This window comes from Perissodus microlepis, chromosome 6 (assembly GCF_051167445.1).
Source record: "Perissodus microlepis isolate ML-2025 ecotype Zambia chromosome 6, ASM5116744v1, whole genome shotgun sequence".
In the NCBI taxonomy this organism is placed as follows: domain Eukaryota; kingdom Metazoa; phylum Chordata; class Actinopteri; order Cichliformes; family Cichlidae; genus Perissodus; species Perissodus microlepis.
The window spans coordinates 22,734,394-22,758,124 of NC_140466.1; the positions used below are offsets into that span (position 1 = coordinate 22,734,394).

Genomic DNA, 23,731 nt, shown 5'->3' on the forward strand with positions numbered 1-23,731 from the left:
CTTAAAAAGGTCATTACCTCGCCTTCGGTGCCTATGTGACCTTATCACACCAACAAAAATTCACTGACTGCAAATGATAATAGCTACCATTTTATTTTTAAAAAAGAGATTACAACAGGAAAATGTGCACAAGTGTGGACATCAGTGGTGAATACACAAATTTATTTTAAGTGGGATGTGTGGATGAGTTTGCCACCCTGGAGGCTCGGATTGATTAACAAGAGTGTTGAACACCTTAGAAACACTGTTTGTGTGGAGCAAAAGCAAACCACAGACAGTCATTGTTTACAGTAAACACGAGCACAGCAGCTGCCGTATTTTCACATGTCCAATATTTTTATATTTTTATATACCTTGTTTGTTTTTGGGGTTTTTTTTACTACCAAATTCTTTGGCCTTAACTCTCGTCGCAACTCCTATACAGAAAATATCCCACGATCTGAACGGGATATAATTTAAATGAATGTGATTATTTTTCACCATTAACTTGACGGGCACTCGGCTGTCAAGAAAAACAGCGGCTGCTCTGAGAATCCAAACAGAATCGTTTTGAGAACGCGCCTCACGCTCGGTGCTGATGAGAATCGTTGCTGTCATTCAGCGTAGTGATAGATGAGCATGCTGTCGCTGCACAAATAAACTCATTATAAGGATAATCTGTTTAACAGTTTGGCAGCAAACTCCCCCTGCTGATCCAATCATTTTAATAAGATGATTATTCCATGCAGGTGGATTTAATTAGTTGACCTGCTGTTAAGACACTATTAAAAGATTTTGCTGGAGGATCCACGTCTCAGACATCAGAAGGAATACAGCTGCGGAGATGCTTCCAGATGCTCCTCGTCTGTCAGCCAGATACATAATTAATACCACTTTAAGTGTGATAGCCTAATACTGCTGCTGCAGCATGTATACAGTTTACTTCTAGATCTGTTTTCAGAATATTACCTATTATCTGGATCTCTCACTGCTTCATCTTGGCAAAGCCGCAGAAAAGAGCACGAACACTTTGACTAATCTCCATGCGAATTTAATTCAGTGTAGGTGTAGACAGATACTTCAGGGCTGTTGGTTTAGAAACCGATCCCTCTCTGTCACTGTTTGTCTTTCTGGCTGTCTGCTATTAGCAGCCAAACAGCTGCAAGTATTTAAAGTATTGCATGCATGTCATCATACTGTGTATTTACACTCAGTTGTCTGGCTATTACTCCAGATTCCTTTTATCTGTGTTCTCTTTAAGGTCACCAAAGAGGCAAGAAGTAATGTTTGACCTGAGTTAACTCCTGTGAGTTTGAAGTATATGTGATTAGAAATCATCCCATGCTAAGATTTCCTTCTGATATTCATTGTAATGATAAAGATATTTTTCCATTAAGAATGATGCAACACAGGTTGAACACATATGATTGAAGACATGATATCACATCACAATAAAGCAGCCAGACGGTGGCATGCAGAACTGTCCTATTACAATTAACAGCGCATGGAGAATGGAAGAAAGTTATCACACAGAGACAGCAGAGAATGAGCCTTGAAATCACAGTGGCTGCTAAAGGATCGCTCACTGATCAGATCGACCTCCAGAGTCTTTATGGATATTTTCATTTACTTAATACCATTTGCAGAAATACTTTTTTTCTGGTACTTTTCAGGTAAATCTACTGATTCTCCCACTAAGTTTAACTTTTTCCACTCACCATCAACTTTAGGTACACCTGTTCAACTGCTAGCTAATGCAAATATCTCATCAGCTAATCACATGGTAGCGGCTCAGTTCATTTAGGTAGGTATGCAGACATGGTCACGATAACTCATTGGCGTAACTTTGTGCTGAACATTGGGGGGGTCAAATAAATAAATAAATCTGGGTAAATTCCCAGATGATTAAACATGCAACTATTTTGCTGGTAATACTTGAAACGAGCAAAGAAAATCAACAGCCTATTTATTTAAGATAATTCATAATTATATTGGGGGATTATATTGGTTGGGTCTGATTATTGTGTGTGTGTGTGTGTGTGTGTGTGTGGGGGGGGTCATAACCCCCCTGGAAGTTACGCCCCTGCGATAACTGCTGAAGTTCAAAGCGAGGATCAGAATGGGAAAGCAAGACAGAAGAGAAGAGCATATTTGAACATAAACACACTGAACCCTGTAGCAAATGAGCTACAGCAGCAGAAGCCACTCAGCTAAAGGTTTGGAACGGAGGGTACAGTTCATGCAGGCTCACCAAATTTGGACATGAGAAGACTGAAAAAACATTGCTTGGTCTCATAAGTCTTGATTTCTGCTGAGACATTTAGATAATTGGGTCAGAATGTGCCATAAAGAACATGAAAGCATGGGTCCCGCGCTGTATCAATGGTTCAGGCTGTGGGTGTAATGGTCTAAGGGATATTTTCTTGTTACACCGTGATCCTCAGCCTACCTGAGTATTGTTCCTGACTGCGTCCATCCCTTTATGACCGCAGTGTACCCATCTGCTGATACCTATTTCCCAGCATCACTAGATGGGTACACCATAATGATTTGTCACAAAACTCAAAGCATCTCAAATTGGTTTCTTGAACATGACAATGAGTTGCCTGTACTCGAATGACCTCCACTGTCACCAACTCTCAATTCTGTACAGTGCTTTTCACATCGTGAATGCACAGCCGACAAATATGCAGCAACTGTGTGATGCTATCATGTTAACCTGATGTTTGCAGCACCTTTTTGAGTCTCAGAAAGCAACAGGTCATCCAACTCAGTACTAGGAAGTTGTACCTAAAAATGTGGCCAGTGGGTGCAGTACAGGCACCTACACCCTGAGGTGGCAGCTCAGTAGCTAAATTGTTCGTGGGTTTATTCTTCTTGGTTTTCCCCATTTTATGACTGGACCCACCCACTATGTTCCTGTCCAGCACATAGTTACAGCCTTATTAGAGATGTATTCTCCATAAACCTATGTAATGATTACTATCAGTAATAATATATCTCTACATTTCTAGTTCCAATAAAAACAGCTGCATGCCATTTGTCTATAAATGAAGACAAACTGAAAACAGATTGTTTTCGTAGTGAAGGTTTGTTTCTTCTTCCAGTGCCCGTTCATCGTGTCTATTTACAGAAAAGTTCAGCTACAAATGCTTCCGTCTTAAGCAGAGTTGGCAGTGCGGCTGCTTGCGTAACCTCTCAGTTTAGATTTTTGTATTCCTCGGTCGAGAAATGCTCGGATGATATGGAGCATGCAGAAACAGTCGGAGCTAGTTGTATCATCTTCCTGTCACTTAACAATAGCTGTTGTTAGCTCAGTGCCAGAGGAAAGGTTGCTTGAATGATTGATGGTTAGGCAGGAAGGGGAGGGGCTGAAATTCCTGAGGCTGAAGCATTTGCAGTCAAGCAGTGATTTGTCTCTTTAAATGTAACTCCTGCCTACTTTTGAAACTCCGGGCAGAAATTGAGAAGGGATCCTCTGAATCTGTGCGATACTGTAATTCTCTCAGATCCTATTTCACCCTTGTGACAAAAAGGGAATGCAGAAGAGACGAGTGGGCAGGAGGACAGGAGATACAAAACCACTTTTTGCTGTTTCTCCCATGTGCCCTTTTTTTCCCTGATACTCAGCTCATGTCCAATTCCCACAAGTGTAATCCTCTTTGCTGCATAATGTTCCTCTTTACTTTCCAGGAATGTAGCGTGGTCAGAGGTGTCCTAATCCATTGGTTGGTTCCTTTTTAAAAAATTCTCTCTCTCTCTCCCTCTCCCTCTGTTCTCCTCACTCACTTTACTACTTCATGTCAATCAAACCCTCCACTCCCTTTCCTCCCACTCCCCTCCTCCTCTCTAACCCATTTTCTTTTGTCTAAAGAAGAGGCGCTGGACTATTTAACCCCACCAGTGTGGGCCAGTCACCTTCCTATCTTTCTTCCCGTGGACCATCAGCCGGCGAGAGTTGTGATGGAGGGTGAGATTCGATCGACCTCCCCTCGGCAGCTTCTCTTCTTCCCCCTTGGCAACATGCATGGTGCTGCACAATGCGACCTAAGGAGGACTGAATGTCACTCCCAGTTATTTTCTTCCTGCTTTCGTTCTGTCCCTGGCAGAGGAGGCACCACCCAAGAGCAGCTTTTCAGCAGAAGAAAAACAGCACGAGTGCCAAGCATGTTGCAGTTTTTACCACTCTCCCCTCCCTTTCTTTATCCCTTCTACCCTGAATACAGTTTCTCTGTGCAGAAGAGCCATCATGAGTTTCTCTTCCCTGCTTCTTCTTCTTCTTTCTCATTTGCACCATGACTGCCTGGAACAAATAGCTCTTCCTTGCTTTTCAAACCATCATCGACATGGACACAGCACTCGTGGCTTCTCCATCGCTGCTAGAACAAGGCCTTGAATTCCAACCAGTGTTATCTCCTTTAAAGACGAGCATATGCCCAAGAAAAAGGCCCCTGCTAATCTCCCTGTCAGTGATAGAGGTGTGTCGGGAATGTAGCACACCTCAGTGGAGCTGACCCAATAAATCACTCCATTTTGCATCACTTCAAATGTGTCTTAGCAGTTCATTTACCATACAGTGAACACCCCAGAGGGGCTCTCCACCTCTGCTATCTCACAGGTTTCTGCAGTCCTGGGGCCATGTCGAAGTATGAATTGGTGGTCATATCTGTGCGTTATCTCTCTGTTTCTCTCTCTCTCTCTGTCTGTCCTCTTGGTCTTGCCTGTAGATGAGAGCCTGGCTGTATCTTGCGCGTTGCTTGTGCTGATGCTCACAGAGTTTCTACTGTCTGAGAATGTGAGAATTTCAATAATCCCTCATTTACATTTTTAAGCTGTTTTTCAGTGCAACGGACAAGTGGAGACCTTTTTCCTCTTTCACGCTGACAATGGACAGTGTTGCTATGGTTTTCTGTTATCGCAGTAATGAGTGTGCAAAAGCTGTGTGCTATGAAAAAAAAGAAACAGGATTGACAGTGTTAATTATAAAAATTGGACAACATTGATGTGCGTGCATGCACGTGTGTGTGCAGGTGTGAGTGTTTTGGACAATATCTTGTGGGTGAAGTAAGCAGAGCTAAGCCTCCTGTCTGACAAAGGACAGGACAAATCATTTTGACGTGGTTCCCTCCATAGAAAAACTAAGAATAATTTATATCTCGGCGGAAAGACTGTCAGTTTGTACGGATGTTTGAAAAGTGAGGAGAAAAAAAGCAGTGAGCTTTATGCTCATGTGGTGAACAAAAATAGCAGAACAAATTCGGTTTGCAGTGGGCAGCAAGACTTGCTGTGTGCGCTGTGTAATATTAAGAGTCATCACACTGCACCTGTGTCACTGCTTCTTTGTAGAACCTTTGTTATGCACGCAAATGAAAATCTTGTTATCTCAAGGAGACAATCAGTTTATATTTGCAAAGACATTTCATTCATATCAGAAATCCTGAAATTTCAAAATAAAAATTCATTTTAGGGCTGCACGACTATGAGCAAAATTATTATCACTATTATTTTAAATGTCACCATTTTTTGTTGTGATTATTCACTGATTTGACCCCCGAAATGATCATGTAAGCTTACATCCATGCTCTGCTGCATTCCTGCTAATGTTTAAAATAAAACCAGTCCTTCTTTATTTACCTAAATTCAGTGCATATCTTAGAAAATAAATATTCATATAATTTTTTTTTCTTTTTTAACTAAGCTAACACAAAATGTAGTCCACAGGGCGATGCTTCCACCTTTGCCTTGTGCTGCATTCATGTTAATTAAAACATCTCTGCATACAAATGAGGTATTTGTATCCAAACGCCTTATTCATCTGACCCGAGTGCATTTCCTAGAAGGAAAGAATATAAACCAACACATCTATTCTTCATCAGGGTCGACTCTTAGAGCAATTACGCACTTGTTCGTCTTATACTGCTCCTAGAATAAACTTGTTGTATTATTTTGCAATAAAACCAAGTGCTCCAGCAAGCCCTTTTTGTTGGTCCTGAGCTTGCATCTGCCCCACTGAAAAGCACTTGTCAGCTAAGCCTTTGGAGCCTTGGAGCACTTTTTTTTATTCCATTATGGTTACCTACATGACAGATGTGAATAAAGCGCATATAGTAAAACTCTATTTCTCTCTTTGCCTATAGTGCAGGTTTTGCCACTTTCATACAGTTGACCAGTTTCCTTAAGCCTTAATGGGTAGTGGACACATATTTTTGGCTAAATGGAATTTGACTGCATTTGTTGGTGACTTCAGTTTGTCTTTTTGAGCTTGATGGACGACCAGATGCGCTGCACAGGCCTGCTTTTTTATGGACTTCTGAGTCTGTGCTGGATGATTTCCATTAGGTACGACCGCACTGTTTGTCTTTACATTCATTGTAGAGCAGATGTAGATGTGTTTTGAATAAGTTAGTTGTGTTGAGTTGGAGCACAGACCCAATAATACAGGACTAAATCACTAAAATGTATTTCCAAACAACAGCTAATGACCTGCTTTTAATGTGATCCTGTACATTTCAGGGAACAGGATTTTATTGCCAGAGCACATATTTTCATTATCAATCAGTGATGCTGATTTAATGGTGGGAAACCAGACTCGTGATCGAGATTAAAACTGGATTAATCGTGCAGCCCTGCTTAAGTCTAATAACATTTAGCTTGTCTTACATGTAGAAGAATGTTTTTATAACACTAAGTAGTCTGCTCCTTGTTATCTCTACTCATTCAGACAGTGAAAGTAATGTTTTAAATGATTTATATATCACCCCAGCATGACAGCTGCATTCACAAACTGACCCCTATATATCTAAAAGAATTTATGGTCATGGAACACGACTTGAAGTCTGGCAGCACTTCATAAGGTTAAGCAGGCTGTCCAAATTTCTGACACATTTACTGATCACTTTGCCAGTTTGGCTTTAGTAGACCAGAAGCTTTCATTAATAGAAGACAGGAGTCTGTAGATATACAAACTGGGCATCTGCTCAATCATTCATCCAAATTAAACTGTGGCATCTTTTAAATGCAGGAGGTATGTGTCTCTCAAAGAATGTGCCCTACATATGTCCATAGAGCTAAACACGGCGCCATTTAAAGTGCAGTAAGCCAAGATGAACGCTCATGTGCCACACAGTGAGATGAAATCTATTTTATGATGCTTCTACTGTGTCACAGACACAGAGAGTGGTATTCATAGTTATTTATATTGCTTGGAGTGTGTGTCATCGTTCAGGTGTGATGGATCTTTGGTACCATTTCAAGTTGGATTTTTCCTTTTATGGTTCTGACACTACAAACTTGTCACATTTAAACGAGGTGCAGGTAATATATAAAGAAACATTTAGCCCCAAACATAAGCCCTGTTTCCATCAAAATCCATAAGTATTTCAGCGATATGCACATGCGAATTTATGCTAACCAAAGCAGAAGCAACCTGTTTGAAAAGCTTATCTAAAGATAGTCTGTCTTCAGGCAATAACCAGTGGTTTTAAAATAAATTTCACTAGATGCAATCCCTTTTTCAATTCACACAAACTGTTTACCTGTATACAACCAAAGCCTGTTTGGTCAATAAAACTTAGACTTCAAACAGAATGTAGTCTTCCTTGTAAGCACTGAAGTTCTCCAAGTTATTAAAAGGATGTAAGCAAGAGCTGGGACTATGAAAAGGCTTATCTGGTTACTCTAACCAGACAAGCTGTTCAGTGATGCTCTGAAAGAGTGACACAGTTTCCTTTATGAGACAACTCTTTCCTAAAACTTACTTTAGGTGAAAAACATGATTTAAAGCAAACTCTTTGCACATCTGAGCTGCATGACTGCAGGCTAGTGTAATCCCTCTTTCTAAAAGTGGGAGTGTAGAAAGAATTTCTTGCATAAATTATTGAGCGCACACAGCAAATAACAATTACAGCATCAAAGTCTGAAACCACCAAGAAAGCAACAAGAGGTTTTTCTTGCAGTGAACATTTAACGCAGCATAAAAAGCACTTGTGTTGCTAATAACATTAACAGCCAGGTTAACACAGAAATAATGTGGCCTTTTCATCCAAAGTTACTGCAAATATTATGTTTGAGTTCACTGATAAACTGTTGGTGGCAGTTAATCTACAGTCTGCTCCCACTAGCTGTAAACTGAGGAGCCAAACATCAAACCGCTAAAAAAAAAAAAGAAGAAGAAGATGAAAACATGATGTAATTATGACATTTCTGTTTGTGTTTCACCTAAAGACAGTTCAGTAATTTCATCTGCCATCATTTTTAGCCTCTTTAATGGAATGAAAGCTTGAGTGCATTACATAATTGTTATGATTGTCACTTTGTATCAGATAATAGTTATTCTTTGTTCAGTGGACTAAATAAAAAACAGACCTTCCTTATTTAAGACAGCTGTTAAAAGCCTTTGCTTGTGTTTCATTTGAAAACGTTTACCAATAGACTGTGGATTTACTTGCATAGTCTAGAAATTTTACCAATGTAGTGCCTCAAAATGATGATTATTTGACCATCATTGTTGTGCTGGCAATGCTACGTTTCTGACCAAAATGTAGCACCAAGTTTTTAAAATAATGAAGGTGGTAACCACTGAATAGTGCTGCCCCAAGAAGCATAAAGTGCTAGCTAGCTAGTCAGTTATTGGCATCACCATCCTCCTACTACTGGCTGAAAATCCATCCTTTCTGCTGTGTATTCCACCACAACAGGTGGCAAACATACAGTACTGTTCAGTCAGCTCCTGACTGTAATGAGCACACCATTCGAGAATGTCTGGTGGAATGCATGTGCCCAAACTTTTAAAAGTCACTCTTCCTATGCATTCAAAGTGACAAGTGTTAGTGCAGAAATGTACAATTTGAGACACAACACTTGATTTGATGTTAAATATATACAGCTGTGAAAAAGTTTTCATGCAGCCCTATGTAGTCCTGTTAAAGAAGTAAGTGCCCCCCTTACTGCTTCCACAGGAGTTAAGAGAACAAGAAGCAGCCTGGTCTTTGCCGCAAATGTACTAATTATCTGATGATTGGAAAGCAGGATCACTTTGATAAAAGCAGAAGTTTTGGCAATTTGTTGATCTGGAGCATTCAGGTATGTGTTAGCAGTATGCTTTAGAAGATGTCACCTTTGCTTTGACCCCCACACTTCAGACCGCACAAAGCTCATAAAATGCTCCAAGAGCCACGACTGAGACTCTACTGAGACCTGTTAAATGCTAACAGTTCATAATAGTATGATCTAAAAGGCTGAACAAGTATGGCTTTTTCAAGACATCTTGAACAACGTCCTTGTGGAGTGGAGATGTTTGACTGTAATGCACACCAAACATATTGGCAGAAAAACCTCATACTAACTGTCGACCACAATGGTCATGATTTGGACTCGTTTTTACAGCCAAAGGACCTGAGCTCCTTGCAGTCCACCATGAACTCATCTGTATAACAAAGTACTCTAGACTCAAATATGAGGTCATCTTTCTGACAGCTAAAGCTTTTCTCAAATTGGGTTATGCAACAGGACAATTTTCCCAAGCATAGCAGCAAATCTGCAACAGAATGACCGAAGAAGAAAAGCATCAAGGTGTTGCAATGACCCAGTCAAAGCCCAGACGAATGAGCCTGTCGAACCTCAATGAAGTGAAGCAACGTTTTAAAGAAGAGTGGGTCATTCCTCCACTGTGACATGAGGGTCCGATAAAGCCATAAAGAAAACAATTACTTTAAGTTATTGCAGCTAAAGGTGATTCTACAAGCTACTGAACCATGAGGTGTACTTAGTTTTCACTGGACTGCAGAGAGTTTTGGGGAAACTTTCTTTTCCAGCTGACTGTAGGTGTTACTATATTAATCATATCCAACTAAGTTGTTCTGAAGTTGCAGTGTGTGCAATGACCTGAAACAGACTAATGAAAACAAATTGTCACCTTTAATTTTTTATGTGATGAGATGTCAAAATATGCCTTTTAAAGGTAATGTCGTGGCTGTCTCTTTGTTTTCCATCCATTTTAATGAATATAAAGACCTAAATATATTCACTTACCTGAGCCACTGTAAACTTTGCACGTACTTTGCACACTTTGTCTTATCATAACAGGAGGTACACAGGTGTAACCAGTGTTTTAATGGTTTTGGCAATGCTCTGTTACATTTTGGAGTGTCAGTAAGTCATCCCAGTGAGGCGGCATGCACCAGAGCCCTGGGATTTAAAATACATGGAAGAAAGGAAGACATCATTAATGTCATTAGTTACAGCTCTGTTTGACTCGTCAAAATGTCTGCTCCGAGAAAAGCATAATGACTTGAATTTGCATAATCATTTGACAGGTGTTGAGCTGAGAGCATATTCTTTTCTCCCAGGGGCGCTCCTTACTCCGAGCCCAGACAGCATCGTTTTCTAATAAGATTTTCATGGGCTACTGTGGGTGAGATTTCTCTACTTTCACGTCCACATAAAAACACCAGAATTAAACGTATCCGTCAAAGAAAACCAGATGGAGAACTGGCAAACCTCACAAAGTGGTGGAAAGTCAGAAGGTTTAATCATATCCTTCATCGCAGGTGCATGCAGGTGATGCAAAGGTTTAATGCTGTTACTGGCTTAACCATCAAAAGGGCGATTTCTGGGCCTGTCAGAACACAGAAACGCTTCACTTCCTTGAAGATACCCCCACCCCATTTAAAAAACAACCACGTTAACACGCAGTCACCTCAGACGGAGCCTGCATACCTGCACGTAAATGGACAAGCGATGTCTGACATGACTCACCTCTTCCACCTTTGCCCCGTGACTAATTTCACCTCTTTATAGGACCTCTGTCTCTCTGTACCCCGGGTGATTTAAGTTGTCTTTCTCTCTGTCTGCAGACCTGAATGAGTGCGGGCTAAAGCCAAGGCCCTGCAAACACAGGTGCATGAACACGTATGGGAGCTACAAGTGTTACTGCCTGAATGGCTACATGCTGATGCCTGACGGGACCTGTGGAAGTAAGCCTGTTTCTCTTGCACACACACTCTTTGATTGTTAACACTCTTTGTGTTACAGCCTGAGAGGTGGAAGTTTCCTTTCCCTGTCTGTGTTCTCCTCATGGAGGATTCATCTTTTCACTGAATGTATCCATCTGTTTCTACAGGACACGGTGTTGATATCATTAAGAAATGTATTTCCCACTCGTACCCCTGACAGCAGCCTCACAATCCTTTGATAGACTGTTTTGATTAAAACACCGTGTTGATCTGCTTCATTATAGTAGCTCTGCAGACTAAAGAACCCCTGTGAAGAACCCTTTGAGGGCTGAAATGAAAAATATGAAAGAAACACAATCTACAGACCCTTGAGTGAATGTGCACATTTTCTTTTAGGGTTTTTTTTTATTGTTTGCCCCGAGGTAGTCCACAGAATGTGAGCTGATGCCTGAACATGTCTCCCTGTAAATTCTGTTTCCCACCTGATAACTATTTTCCCTGCACGTTTCCACTTGAGGACTGTATGACTCCCGATACCTCTTTTTAATTAGTTCTTTTGTACGAGGGGAAAATTCACTCCCCACCTTTTAAAGTCTAAATCGCGTAACACTTGAGGCAATCTGAAATTATCCTAGGTGTTGTTGTCTAATGATAGCATGATGCCGTTAAACACCTTGCTGCTCCTCCTTTCTCCCCTTTGATCAATAGATCACTGTAGCATTTAATCAGCCCGGCCTGCCTCAGTCATCAGACTCTACTCCAGGGTGCCGGCAGCAGCTGAAGTAGCAGTGGCAGCAAAAGCCTCACTTTTAATTTCCTTTTTAGAGTCCACTGTTATCAAGACAGGCTGAAAAAAATCTGTTTCATTACGTTATTATTTTTGGAAGTTCTTGATCTGCCCGGCACGTCTCAACAACACTCACGCCTCACGCTGTTGCTTTGATATCGAGGGGGGGAGATGGATTATCAGTCTTTGGGTGTAACAAAGGATAAAAGTGGGCAGGGGGAAGATTGCTGGAGCTAAGGTGTGAGCACATGGCAACTGCACAGCAGAGAAGTCTAATAATGGCAGAGTGAGTGCTGTGCCGCTGGCAGCACCCCAGGGTCAAGCTGGCTAATATCAGAAAAGGCAGGCGAGTGGCCTGGCTGTTATAAATTGGCTGGAGGAAAAAGAAGCGCGCGCACGCGTGTGTGTGTGTTGGTGTGAGGAAAAAAAAGTGTAGGTGAGAATGGCATAAACTCTTTTCCCTTTGTACTCCCCAGTGGCACCAGTGTGTGTTAATGTGTGCCGTGTTTCTCTTTTACCCATCAGACGCTCGCACTTGTGGTATGGCCAACTGCCAGTATGGCTGCGAGGTGCTGAAAGGAGAGGTCCGATGTCAGTGTCCGTCGCCGGGGCTACAGCTGGCTCCGGATGGGAGAACCTGTGTGGGTACGTCCCGGTCTTAAAATATCTCCACATGCCTGAAAGCTGAGCTACTCTTATCTGTGAGCGACTTGCAGTGTGTAAATCCTCATAAATATAACTTTTTTTTGTTTGTGTGAGTATGTGTTTGTGTGTTTTTCTCAGCCTTTAAATTTGCTAATCAAAGGCAACTATTTTGGCAAAGGAAGAAAAGAAACTGGCAGCACAAATGCAGTTTAGCCACTCGAACGCAAATCCTCAAAGCAAACAACTCATCAAAGTTGAATTCATCCAAATTGCTTCACAGCGCATAACTTTGATTTCATCGTCAGTCCTTCTCGACCAAGTTCTTTTTGCTTCCTGTTGCTTTTACAGCAGGAATGCGATCGAGGGAAACCCACATATCTGCCTTTACTGCCAATTTTATGTGACACTGCTCCTCAGAGGGGTACCTTAACAGATGAGGTGGGCAGTTGAGGCAGTTAACCTGTGTCAGGTTTAAACACAGGGTGTTCACTAGAGGCTCTTCCCCTTTATGCTGCCTTATAGGGCCACTTAACTGCTGGGCGGCTAAAGGGGTGGTTTTCTAAAATAGCACAGACATGAATCATGAAGAATTATGAAGGGGACAGAACCCTTTGCCTACCACAGGTGTTACGACAGTAAACTCTGGACGTGGAGAGTTTTATGGAAGCTGTATAATCATCCTCATGGGCGTGATTCCATCTAGGAACCAGAGACTGATGTGAAGCATCTGGCAGCTAATGAGGTTAATTAGTAGCATGACTGGATATAAAAAGAGAAGATGAGTCTGTCAGATGTAAAAATGGAGAAGGGTGTGAAAGTCTGAATTTGTAAGTGGTTCAATAAGTTAAGAAGACTCTTTCTTAATGTAAAATTACAAAATCTACTGATGTAAGAGAAAAGGTCAAAAATGAACTAAAGGTGCGTGAGCTTCAGGCCCTCAGGCACCACTGCATTAAAAACAGACACTTTTATGCATGGACTCAGGAACAATTCTGAAAAGCATTGTCAGTAAACACAGTTTATTGCTGCCGCCCCAAAATGCAAGTGAAAACTGTAGCATGAAATAAACAACCCTCTGGGCCTGAGCTCATTCAGTGTGGACTGAGGTAAAGAGTAAAAAGTACCCTGTGGTCTGTCGATTCAAAATTTGAGTTTGGAAATGATGTGTCCTCCAGGCTAAGAAGGAAAGCAGTTATGACGGTATGGGGTGTTGGCATTAACGCCTATGTCATAAATAACTGAAAAGGCATCATTAATACAGGACACTGTGTACAAGTTTTGAAACAATATTATGCCGACATTTGAATACATTTTTCAGCATGAGGAAAGTGATAAAAAATAAATAAATACATTTCTTATTTCTGCTAGCAGAAACCCACTGAAAACATTTGGCACATTACTATATGAAACAAAAAAAACCCTAAACAAACAAAGGAGGCCTAAATATCAACATCATGAGAAACATCTCACACTAAAAACTACAGTTATTGGTTTTTAATGAGGAAGAGATGATGAAACGCTGTCGGTCAAATCTGTGTTTTTTAAGCACATAACATTCAAAATGAGCGCATATTCTTAAAAAGTCCATTTGATATGTTGTACTTGTACTATATTCAGTAAAATATAGCACTGGGATGACTAGAACTCTTGCATTCCCTTTGTACTACTTCACACAGTGTTGCAACTTTTGTGGAAATGGGATCGTAGCGCACTGCTGCTCATATCTGTAGCTTTGCTCTCATACATGTTTCAAAGTGCACGAGCGCTGCGATCAGCGCGTCGTAGTGTGTCAGATCTTTTAGTTGAACTGAAATTCTCTGTAACCTTAACGGGAATGAGTACAAGTTTGTATGAATCAGTCATTATAAACCATATATATTCATCCCATCGGCCATTCTGGGTTTTTTAATCATTGGAAGCAACTGAAATGCATGAATTGGTACAAAATGTAAACATAATAGCTCCAGCAGGACTACTGTAGCTGTTTTAGGAAACTCCACACGCTTCAGTGTTTGTTTACTAAAAGGGCCGGGAATCCTTGAAGAAGGATGTCTCCCAATGCACTGGATGAAGGTTTCGATTTGTTTTTGCTCAGTGACAGAATTTGATTGAAACACCATCTGATTAAAGTCGGCTTCTCACAGAAGCTGTCACTTTCAGCACATTTTAAAACATAAACATTGCTGATATAGAATCTGTGAATGTGAAAATGGGGTAAACATGATTTGCTTTTTACTCTGTATAAAGGTGCAGTTACTTTACTTTGTGATTTCAAATATAATAATCCACGTCTGCCCTTGCTGTGACGGCAGTGATGTATCCACAACTGTTGGCCATTAAGCAGCTCCACTCAAGCAGTTTGGGATTAAGATCCTCGCTGATGAGACCCTCAGCAGTAGTTGTTAATGGGATGGGAGAGCTCTGCCCACTGACCGCTCTCGCTTGTTTTCCCAGCTGGTCCAGGTGTCTTTAGTATTTTTAAGGTTATTTTAGACAACAGTTTCTGAGCACCTCAGCTGCATTATGCTGCAAATAAATTAAAGATTTTAAGGCGAAGCTTTCAGGCTCCCAGCGTCTAAATATTAATGATCACATGCCTGTAAAGGTGATCAACAGAGACACTTGGAAAAAGTCTTTAAATAATGAAACAAGCTAGTGTGTGTTGTTTTCCGCTCGCTGAGCAGAATGTAAAAGGAGCTTTGTTCATAAATGAATACTAAGCAGGGATGAAGAACATGTGTTCCGGCATGAATAGTAATGTTTAGTTTAGATTCAATTATACTTTCTAATCTCAAATTTTTTTTTTAATTACGTTGTTTTATTTTGAGTGCACTTCTTATTTAATGCATTATAGACATTTATCTGAGCATTTTCCTCAATTTCTCAATCTTCTTTCTTTTGCAGATGTGGATGAGTGTGCAGCAGGGATAGCAGTGTGTCCCAGGTTCAGGAAATGTATCAACACCTTTGGTAGCTACATCTGCAAGTGCCACGAAGGCTTCGACCTGCAATACATCAACGGAAAATACCAGTGCATAGGTACTGTGGCAGCGCCTCTGTTGTGAGGCTTCGACTGGCAATACTCACACAAAGGTCAAAGGTGCGCTGAGGTGGCTTGAATTTAAGCCGAGGTACTTTTAGTGATGCGCGTTTTGTTTTTGAACTGCTTATGAAGGAGCCTGATGAAAAGAAAAGAAACACGCATGCAGAGATGAGTAGCAGAAATCCATGTTTGATACTACAAACTTCTGCTTTGCTTTAGTATTTTAATTTAATGCTTTGATGCGGTTTTCAACCAATCTCTCTTTTAACAGGCCCGTTGTGATTTTCTATTTGTAGGTTAATTGGTTGTAAAACAATTAGTTTAAAAAACATGATTCAGTGTAACAACTACATCAGTAGATACTTCGCAAAGGGAAAACAATGCAGTAACAAAAAAAAGGAAAAATTGCATTTTAAAATGTAACTTGTACAAGCAATTAACCATATCTCACATGGTTATGGAGGAATCTTTGCCTTTGCAACTCTGGATCGTATTTCCGTTGCATCTTTCAGTTTTAGCTGTCAGACAGATGGCCTCACATTTAACTTTAGAATATTTTGATACACAGAGAAGTTCATGGCCGACTCAATGACTGCAAGGTGCATGGATGCAGTAAGTCCATACTTTCTTTTTCACATGACTGTATTTTTCAACTAAAAGAAAAACAGAGATTAAAAAAAACTTAGTAATATGGCAATTTAATAAACTTTTAACTTTCAAAAGGTGGATTTTTAATTGTTAGTATCATGCTTATGAATTCTAACCACCAAAAATGTGAAAAACAAATACAGATTAGCTTCTATTGCAATTCCTGTCCTATTTTATCTGCTTTTGAATAAAATTATCAAGTTGATTAGATTAAAGAACGGCCAAGAGCAACTTGGCAGGTGCTCTTTAAATGTCTAAAAGACACATCTCTGTATCTTGGGGAGGACTTTTACAACAACCTTCGTGATGATTTTTCCTCCGGTATTCAAAAAAGGTCGATTATTATCCACTTAAACTCTTTCACTAACAGTACGACATAAATTTTGAAGCTTCCTTTAAGTGGATGTGAAGCAATTAGCGTTTGATATTCTGCTTTTACGTTTAAAGCTTTCTGCACTTGCACCCAGGAGCTGAATGTTGTTATGCTTCCATTATCTTTCAGATGTGGATGAGTGCTCTTTAGGTCAAAGCCACTGCAGCAGCTTTGCCACCTGCTACAACACGCCGGGCTCATACAAGTGCAAATGCAAAGACGGCTACAGGGGGATGGGCCACGACTGTAAACGTAAGTCCTGAGAGAAAACCCCGGGACTAATATTCAGTTTAGCAACAAGGAACAGGGCTTCGGTTTTTTTTCTTTTTTCTTTGCCTGTGTCTTTAAAAATGTGCTGGGGGGAAAAAAAGCAGGGAGAGAGGGAGAAATAGGCTTGCAAGCACAAAGCTTGAACTGAAATTCCTTTCTTTGTAATAGCTGTCAGTCATTACTTGACTCACCCTGCCCCTTTATCGCATGTGCCCAGATTGACTTGGGTTTTTGACATGCGGCTCGGGTAATAAGGACACAAAGAGGAGTCGTCATCATCTGTGATTTGTTGTGATCTGTTAGTTGGTCTCATTCTGCTTACTGACACAGAGTTCATCACAGTGTGCGTCGGCACTTTTTACAGCAGCTCAGTGGACAAAGAGTCATTTATTCTCCACAGTTATTTAACAAATGGACAGGCGCAACTCATGTGGCATTCCACAGAGCAAAGTTGGAACCTGCTGCATATACTTCACCCCACCGTCCTGCCCAAAGGGTGTGAGCCGCAAGTGCTCAGGGAGTCACGTTGCAATATCCTATTCATGTATCACATATCAAAGTCGCCTGCAACCTGAAAAGGCAATAACAGAGTTCAAACCTTTTGCCTTTGTCCACTCTCATTCTTCACTCATGAAATCCTTAGGAAACTGCCACTATCACCCCCTCCAAAAAGAAAAAAAAAAAAGAAAGCCAACCCCCCAATCTGTGTCTCTGCTCCTGGACAATGTGTGCAGCCACAAAGGAAAGGGCGGTGTAGCTTTGATGACATGAGCGAGGGTGATCTTCGGGGCACAGCAGCCTGACTTAGTGCAGAAATCATTCCATACACTCCAAGCAGCTCTAGACTTATGCTGCGAAGCCTCTGGCTATGAGTATACAAAGAATTACTAATCAAGATGACCGCACGGGCAGATAAAAAAGACATGATAAGAAAGCAAGATCGATTTTCAAAGAGCAGGAGTTCACTGGACGTGGGCTGTCTTAATGGTTCAGCTTGTGAAGTCCCGTAACTGTGAGCGAATGTGAACTTATGAGCTTCGTTTGCAGCTGTGAGCTTTTGCTTTCAGTGTGATTGGAGACACCCAATTTGTTTTAGAGTGCTAACATTTAGGTAATGGTTATCAGAAGTCTCAGTAGATGAAGTAAAGCCCTCATCTTCAAAAAAGTGAGGCTAATAATTGCAGTTAGTCTGCAAATGTATGCCTCATTAACTCTTAAGTGCTCATATTTCAGTGCTCCATCTGCATTTTCTTATTATTTCAGCCATCCCTAAAGTGGTTATTGACCCCCCGAGACCAGGCAAAGTGCCTCCAAATCATCACAACCACATCCCAGACTTGGATCAGCAGAGGACCACCACCACTCGCCCACGAGTCACTCCAAAGATCATCTTCCCTAAATTGCCGCCAACTACAACCAAGGCACCCCGCCCGAGGGTGACCCCATCGCAACACAAGCCGTTGGTCCCCACCCGAAAGCCCTTCATACCCACCCGAAAGCCACCGGTACCCACTCGCAAACCCTACATCCCAAGGCCAGCAGTTCCCACCCGACCACCCTTGCCACTGCCACCGGTCACACCAGTGGACAATACCATCCAGAAGGAGGTCACCAAGCAGAGAGGGGATGTTCACAGTAAGAGGCTTCTTGCTTTACTACTGTGTTGTTTTGTTTCAACAGGTGATTTAAAGCCATTGTGACAGCTTCCTCCCCTTTTCAGATACATACTTACAACTTAAAGTTTTTGAGTTATAAGTATAGATATTGTTTTTTCTTAAGTGAATACAAATGAAATATTAAAAAAGCACAACAGTTTGATGTGCTTCCTCCAGATGTTTACCGGAGGAAGCCGTAAGCACAAAGTTTACATTTTTACCTCGTACAGTTGTTAGCAGGCAGCTGTTTGTTTACACATCTGGTACACAAAGAGCAACATCAGTATTAACTTTAAGTGTGTTTTTCTTTTTATCTGGCAAACAAGTTCAGTGCTCCCAAAATGAAGAAGACATCTGCTTATTAAAATGACCCCTTTTACACTTCACTATCCAAACATAGTCATAAAACGATTGATGTTGTGTTGTGTGAGGGACACTTTCATCAGGAAATCATGTGACATAAGACATATTTAGATCCAACTGTAGAGTCTTATAAGGTGTTTCTTTGTCTGTTCCACATGCGTCCACTAATCTGTTTTGATGTATATAAGAAAAAAAATCTGGCTCTTGAGCTGCTAAATGCTCTGCAATGTTCAGCAGCGAGCTGCTATTTTGAGTGATTGCTGCTTGTTGCAGGGCAGGTAGTGTACAATGAGTGTTTACAGCTTTTTCACTGAGAACAGCTGCTGTGTCTGGAAAACAAGGCTGACTAGAGGCAGTAAAACTGAACCAGAACAGTAAAGCTGTGGGCTGCAGAACAAAAACAATGAGCTTAAACACTCCATACAGGTGATGCAGTCTTTCACATGGCACATATAGAACTACACGTTGTTCTTATAAATGTATTTTTTGGGGGGATGGAACAGCTTTAACTGCTCTGAACATGTAGGAAAGCCTTGTTTGTTACCTTGGGGTTGTGGCTCAGGACGATTCAATGTGTTCTCCAGCAGTTGTAAGGTCAGTGGTTTGATGCCCGGGTTCCTCCTGTCTGTACATTAAAGCACCCTTGGTCAAGATACTGAGCATTCATCAGTATGTGAGTGCATGAATGTGAGACATGGGGCTCAGACACAGAATAAAGCTCTGTGTGAATATAGTGTGTATGATTGGGTACTCTTGTAATGAAAAGTGCTGTGAGTGCTCAGTTCAGAACAGCGCTCTATAAGCACCTGTGCATTTACATTTACAGCTTCAGCTTTGTGATTATGAAACGAACCCTGTTTTCTTTTGGTTTCCTTATAGCTGAACTGCTCATTTACACCAAGGGTCTTCATCAGCTCCGTAACCCACCATGTTAACCAAAACAAACCATATATATATATATATATATATATATATATATAAAAAACAACAATTCTTGCAATTATTTCATGATTTTTTAATGCATATTGAAGCTTCTGGCAAATGAAAAAAATTAATTAATTAAATCTGCATGAATTATCTTTTAATTTGTATCACATTTGCTACATCTGGTGTGTTTTCTTTTAATTTAATTCGTTTTTGTTTTTCCAGTGTATTGTTTAAAAATATACTGTGCAATTTATTTATTTTTTTCAGGGGGAAAAATTACACTGATGATGTAGATGTCTCAAAAACTCAAAACTGTAAAACAAAAACTCACGTATCAAATATGATCCACTTGGCATTAAGGGGTTAAGTTGTTGCATTCACACATCGAGATTTCATATATTACCATAAACAGCAGCTGGCAGCTGGTGTATAAAGTTCATCTTCCAGCTAACAACATGACAGTTTAGATATGTCAGCAAATTTGAATCTCAAAGTTTCCATTTGCAAAGTCTTCAAAATGGTTCAACTCAAAACTCAGAGGTCACTTTCAAGACCAGTTAAGATACACTGGAGCGGGAGTTTGTTACCCACTGTTTCCCCCCTTCCCACATTTTGGACAATGTGCCATATTTTGACTAGTTCTGCGGGACATGCACTTTTACGCAGTCTGTATGAAGAAAACACTTCTTATTATAGTCAGAAGAAGAAGGTAAAGTTAAAAGTCCCCCAAAAAGTCACAAACTTTGTAGATTTTCTTGAATATGACAGAAGCTGCTGCAAAAAAAGCGGTTTTGTTTTTGTTAAAGGTATTTTGCCATTTCCCACAGGCAGAAGATATGTTGTGAGGTGATGCAGTATGTGTGGGTCATAATTGGATAAAAATTGCTTAAAGTGTCATCCTATCTATAGATACATCCAAACAGAAGAGCTGCTGAAATAACAGTGAAATAAAAGAGAACACAGGAGTATATAAAGACTATTGCACGAGTCTATAAGAACAAACTGAAGCTTCCTTTTATGATCACTGTATATTTGTCCTGTATTTGCTAAATGACAACCCGGTGACCTGCACAGTTTAGCGTATTTTTAGTTTAAATTCTCAGTGTTGTTGACGTGTCCCACTTTGTCCCACACAAACACAGTGTTTGCTCCACATTCACTTTATTGGGATCTTACCTTAATGTGTTTTCCAGCTAGCCTGTAGTGGCAGCCAGTTTTCAGTTTTGAAGAAATCCCCTGCCTTATCCTCAATAGTCAAACTACATGCCATTTCTGGGAAAAGAAGATCGATAAAAAGCACTACACACCAGAGGTAAAATATGTAAATTTGATTCTGGCATGAACGCTCCCTTTAAGTCTCCTATATAGGGGAATTCACAGTGATTTCCATTCGAATAGAGCTACACCCACCTTCAAAATGCAGCTATTGTATGGAAATAATGTCCATTTTTTTGCAAGAAAATGAAGTATTATGAGCTCAGTGTCACAAAACTGTACGGTGAGAGAAGGAATGTCTTTCTCTTCTCAAGGTAATTATCTTTTTGGCTTCAAGTGACAAACACAAACTAAGCCAGACCGTTTGTTATTCACATGTCACGCAGTGCTCTTGGCCAAGCATCAAACTCTGACACCAATTACCTTCAAAATGAATCACATTCTCAATCAAACCAAATAACAGAATGAATTATAAATAATGTTAGGTGGTAAGACTGCTTTTTTTTGGCTTTAACAAAGGAGTTAATCAGGCCAATCGTGTGCTGCACCTTTTCAGAACTGTGAATTGTTTCTTAATGAGAAAACTCGCCCACTGCTAAGTCTGAAATATGCAGTTCAGGGCTGAAATCACGATCCTCGTTTTTATGTAACAGATGAAATGGGCGGTTTTCTCTCTCGAGCTAAACAGTCACCATTTACATGATAGGGCTGGTTGGAATTTTGTATTTTGTTGACAGTGCTCAGTAAATCCAACGATAAGACAAAAAAAGCAGCAACGAGTTGATCCCACTAACAAATACTGTCTGTGTATCAAAGACCCGATAAAGCTTATTTCCAAGAAGTGTCTCTCTTTTGGCGTTTTGCTTGCTTGTAGCCACAGCAAATTACAGTGTTTACTGAAAACTCGGCATTAAGCTGTGCTCCCTCAAAAATATGTATGCCGAGAAACTAAGTACAGAATAAGAGGTGAGATACTGTGGTTCCTATTCACCTTGCCAGATGGCATCACGTAATTAGAAAAAGGGAAGAGGAGAGAAGATTACCTTAACACCTGTCTGCCCTGCTTGAGGGAGACATCAATCTAATAGTCCGCACTACGGCAGAGCAGTTCTAGAAATCAGAGCTTGCCGAGGATGGCTTGAATCAGATGAGAGAGAGAGGGAAGGAGGGGAGGAGAGACATCACTGAGTGATTATTCAAATAATTAGATGGAAATAGGGATGAAAATGAAGAAGAGCCCCGTGGCGTGAAGAATACTTCAGCTGCTTCTCGAGTGCAGGTGTGCGTTTCAGTCGGAACTAATTCAAAGGTTTTCACAGATTCCTTTGGGTCTTGACCTGTGAAGTGAGCGTCACCCGTTTTTGAAAACCTCGTCTCTATAACCTTTTAATCATTAAGGAAAAATGTGAAAGCTGCGATCACCTCACAGTAAGATAAGGCGCAGAGGCTGAGATGAAGAGATACGCTTATCTGAATTGTGCATTTTTGTTATCGACGTGTGTTAGAAGCGAAATGTAAAAGAAAAAAAATGACAGTGTCTTTGGTTTTTACTACAACGACAGCTTGTCCTGCGTAGCATCTTTGCTGTTTGCTTGGCAAAACACCATGAAGTCGGCTTCCAGCCAAATAATGATGATAATGCTACACAAATGCCTATAAAACAACAAATTGTTATGACTCTGTCTGGATAAGGTTTAAAAACATAGTGCTAGAACTGCCAATTAGTAAGCTTTTGAAATGCTAATAGTCACATTTGTTTACCTACAGAGAGAGGCAGGCTAGCTGTGTCTCGCTGCTTCCCCTCTTCATGTTAATGTTGTTGCCTGCCACTTCTACCTCCATCGAAGTCAGCAAGAACTCCAATAAACATATTTCCCAGAATATAAACATGCCGTGAATTGTGTCAGGAATTCTTGTAAATTAGGCTTAAATAAGGCTCTTAATCTCTGAACGCAAGATGCAGAGATGTGAGGCTTTCATTGAGCGACAGTGATGGATGGATGATGAAGTGCGATGTTTAACCTGCCGGTTAAAAGATGCAGCTACACGGTGTCTAGAAAGGAATAAGTACACTGCACTTGTCTCTAAACCTTAAGAACCATGTTTTTCTCCCCCCTCTACCCCACATTACAAAGACATCCTTAGTGGATAGATAGATATATAGATAGATAGAAAAACCGGGACTCTGGGTAGTTAGGGTAGGGTTTTTTGCAGTTTCTCTTAGAACTGCACAATCTGACCTTGGATTGAATTTGCTTGGACGTCCACTCCCAGGAAGACTGGAAGAGTCTTGAGTTTTATTCACAAATGTTTTCCTTTGTGAGTAATCTTTCTCACTGCAGAATAACAGACTTCAAATTGTTTGGAAATGACCCTTCTGACCCTTCTCAGATTAATGGAGAGCAACAGTTGCTTCTCTAAGGTCATTGCTGTGGTCTTTTCTCCTTGCTCACACTTGCTCATGATGAATTAATTAAGCGCATTTGATTAGCAGGACCGAGCTGCTACTTTACCCTCCTAATTCCTCTGGAAGCAGTAAGAGCGTGATATGTTAAACCTTAGAGCTGAAAGACAATGCCCTTTCTTTTTTACATGACTCATAGGTATATACTCTACAACCAAATTCATAGGGATGCTTGTTTCTTAAAAGCACAGACACACAGACAGTTGACAGTTCAAGTGCAGGTTACAGTTCATTCATAGCAAACGCACACGAAGCAGCCTGGAAGGCTAAGAATATTTTAATCGATAATTTGTCTCATTAAATTCCACTGACAAGTGCAAACCCAGTATATATCAAAATAAGGATGTCTCTGTACTTTATATATTTTTTGACATTTTCAACCATTTTCAAAAGGCATTTTAAAATCAGAC

At 40.6% G+C, this 23,731-nt stretch overlaps 1 protein-coding gene across 3 annotated transcripts in view; it reads left to right on the top strand.

The window, feature by feature from the left end:
* npnta (nephronectin a) overlaps positions 1 to 23,731 on the top strand; it is a 63,390-nt gene that overhangs the window by 32,348 nt on the left and 7,311 nt on the right. For 2 of the 3 annotated variants that reach the window (XM_084931519.1, XM_084931520.1), the window contains 5 exons: positions 10,833 to 10,952; positions 12,244 to 12,363; positions 15,268 to 15,402; positions 16,557 to 16,679; positions 17,961 to 18,332. In XM_084931519.1, the coding sequence (XP_084787645.1) occupies positions 10,833 to 10,952; positions 12,244 to 12,363; positions 15,268 to 15,402; positions 16,557 to 16,679; positions 17,961 to 18,332 (870 nt within the window). Of the gene's footprint in view, positions 1 to 3,853; positions 3,950 to 10,832; positions 10,953 to 12,243; positions 12,364 to 15,267; positions 15,403 to 16,556; positions 16,680 to 17,960; positions 18,333 to 23,731 lie in introns of all 3 variants that reach the window. The other variant, XM_084931521.1, reaches the window with a different exon arrangement.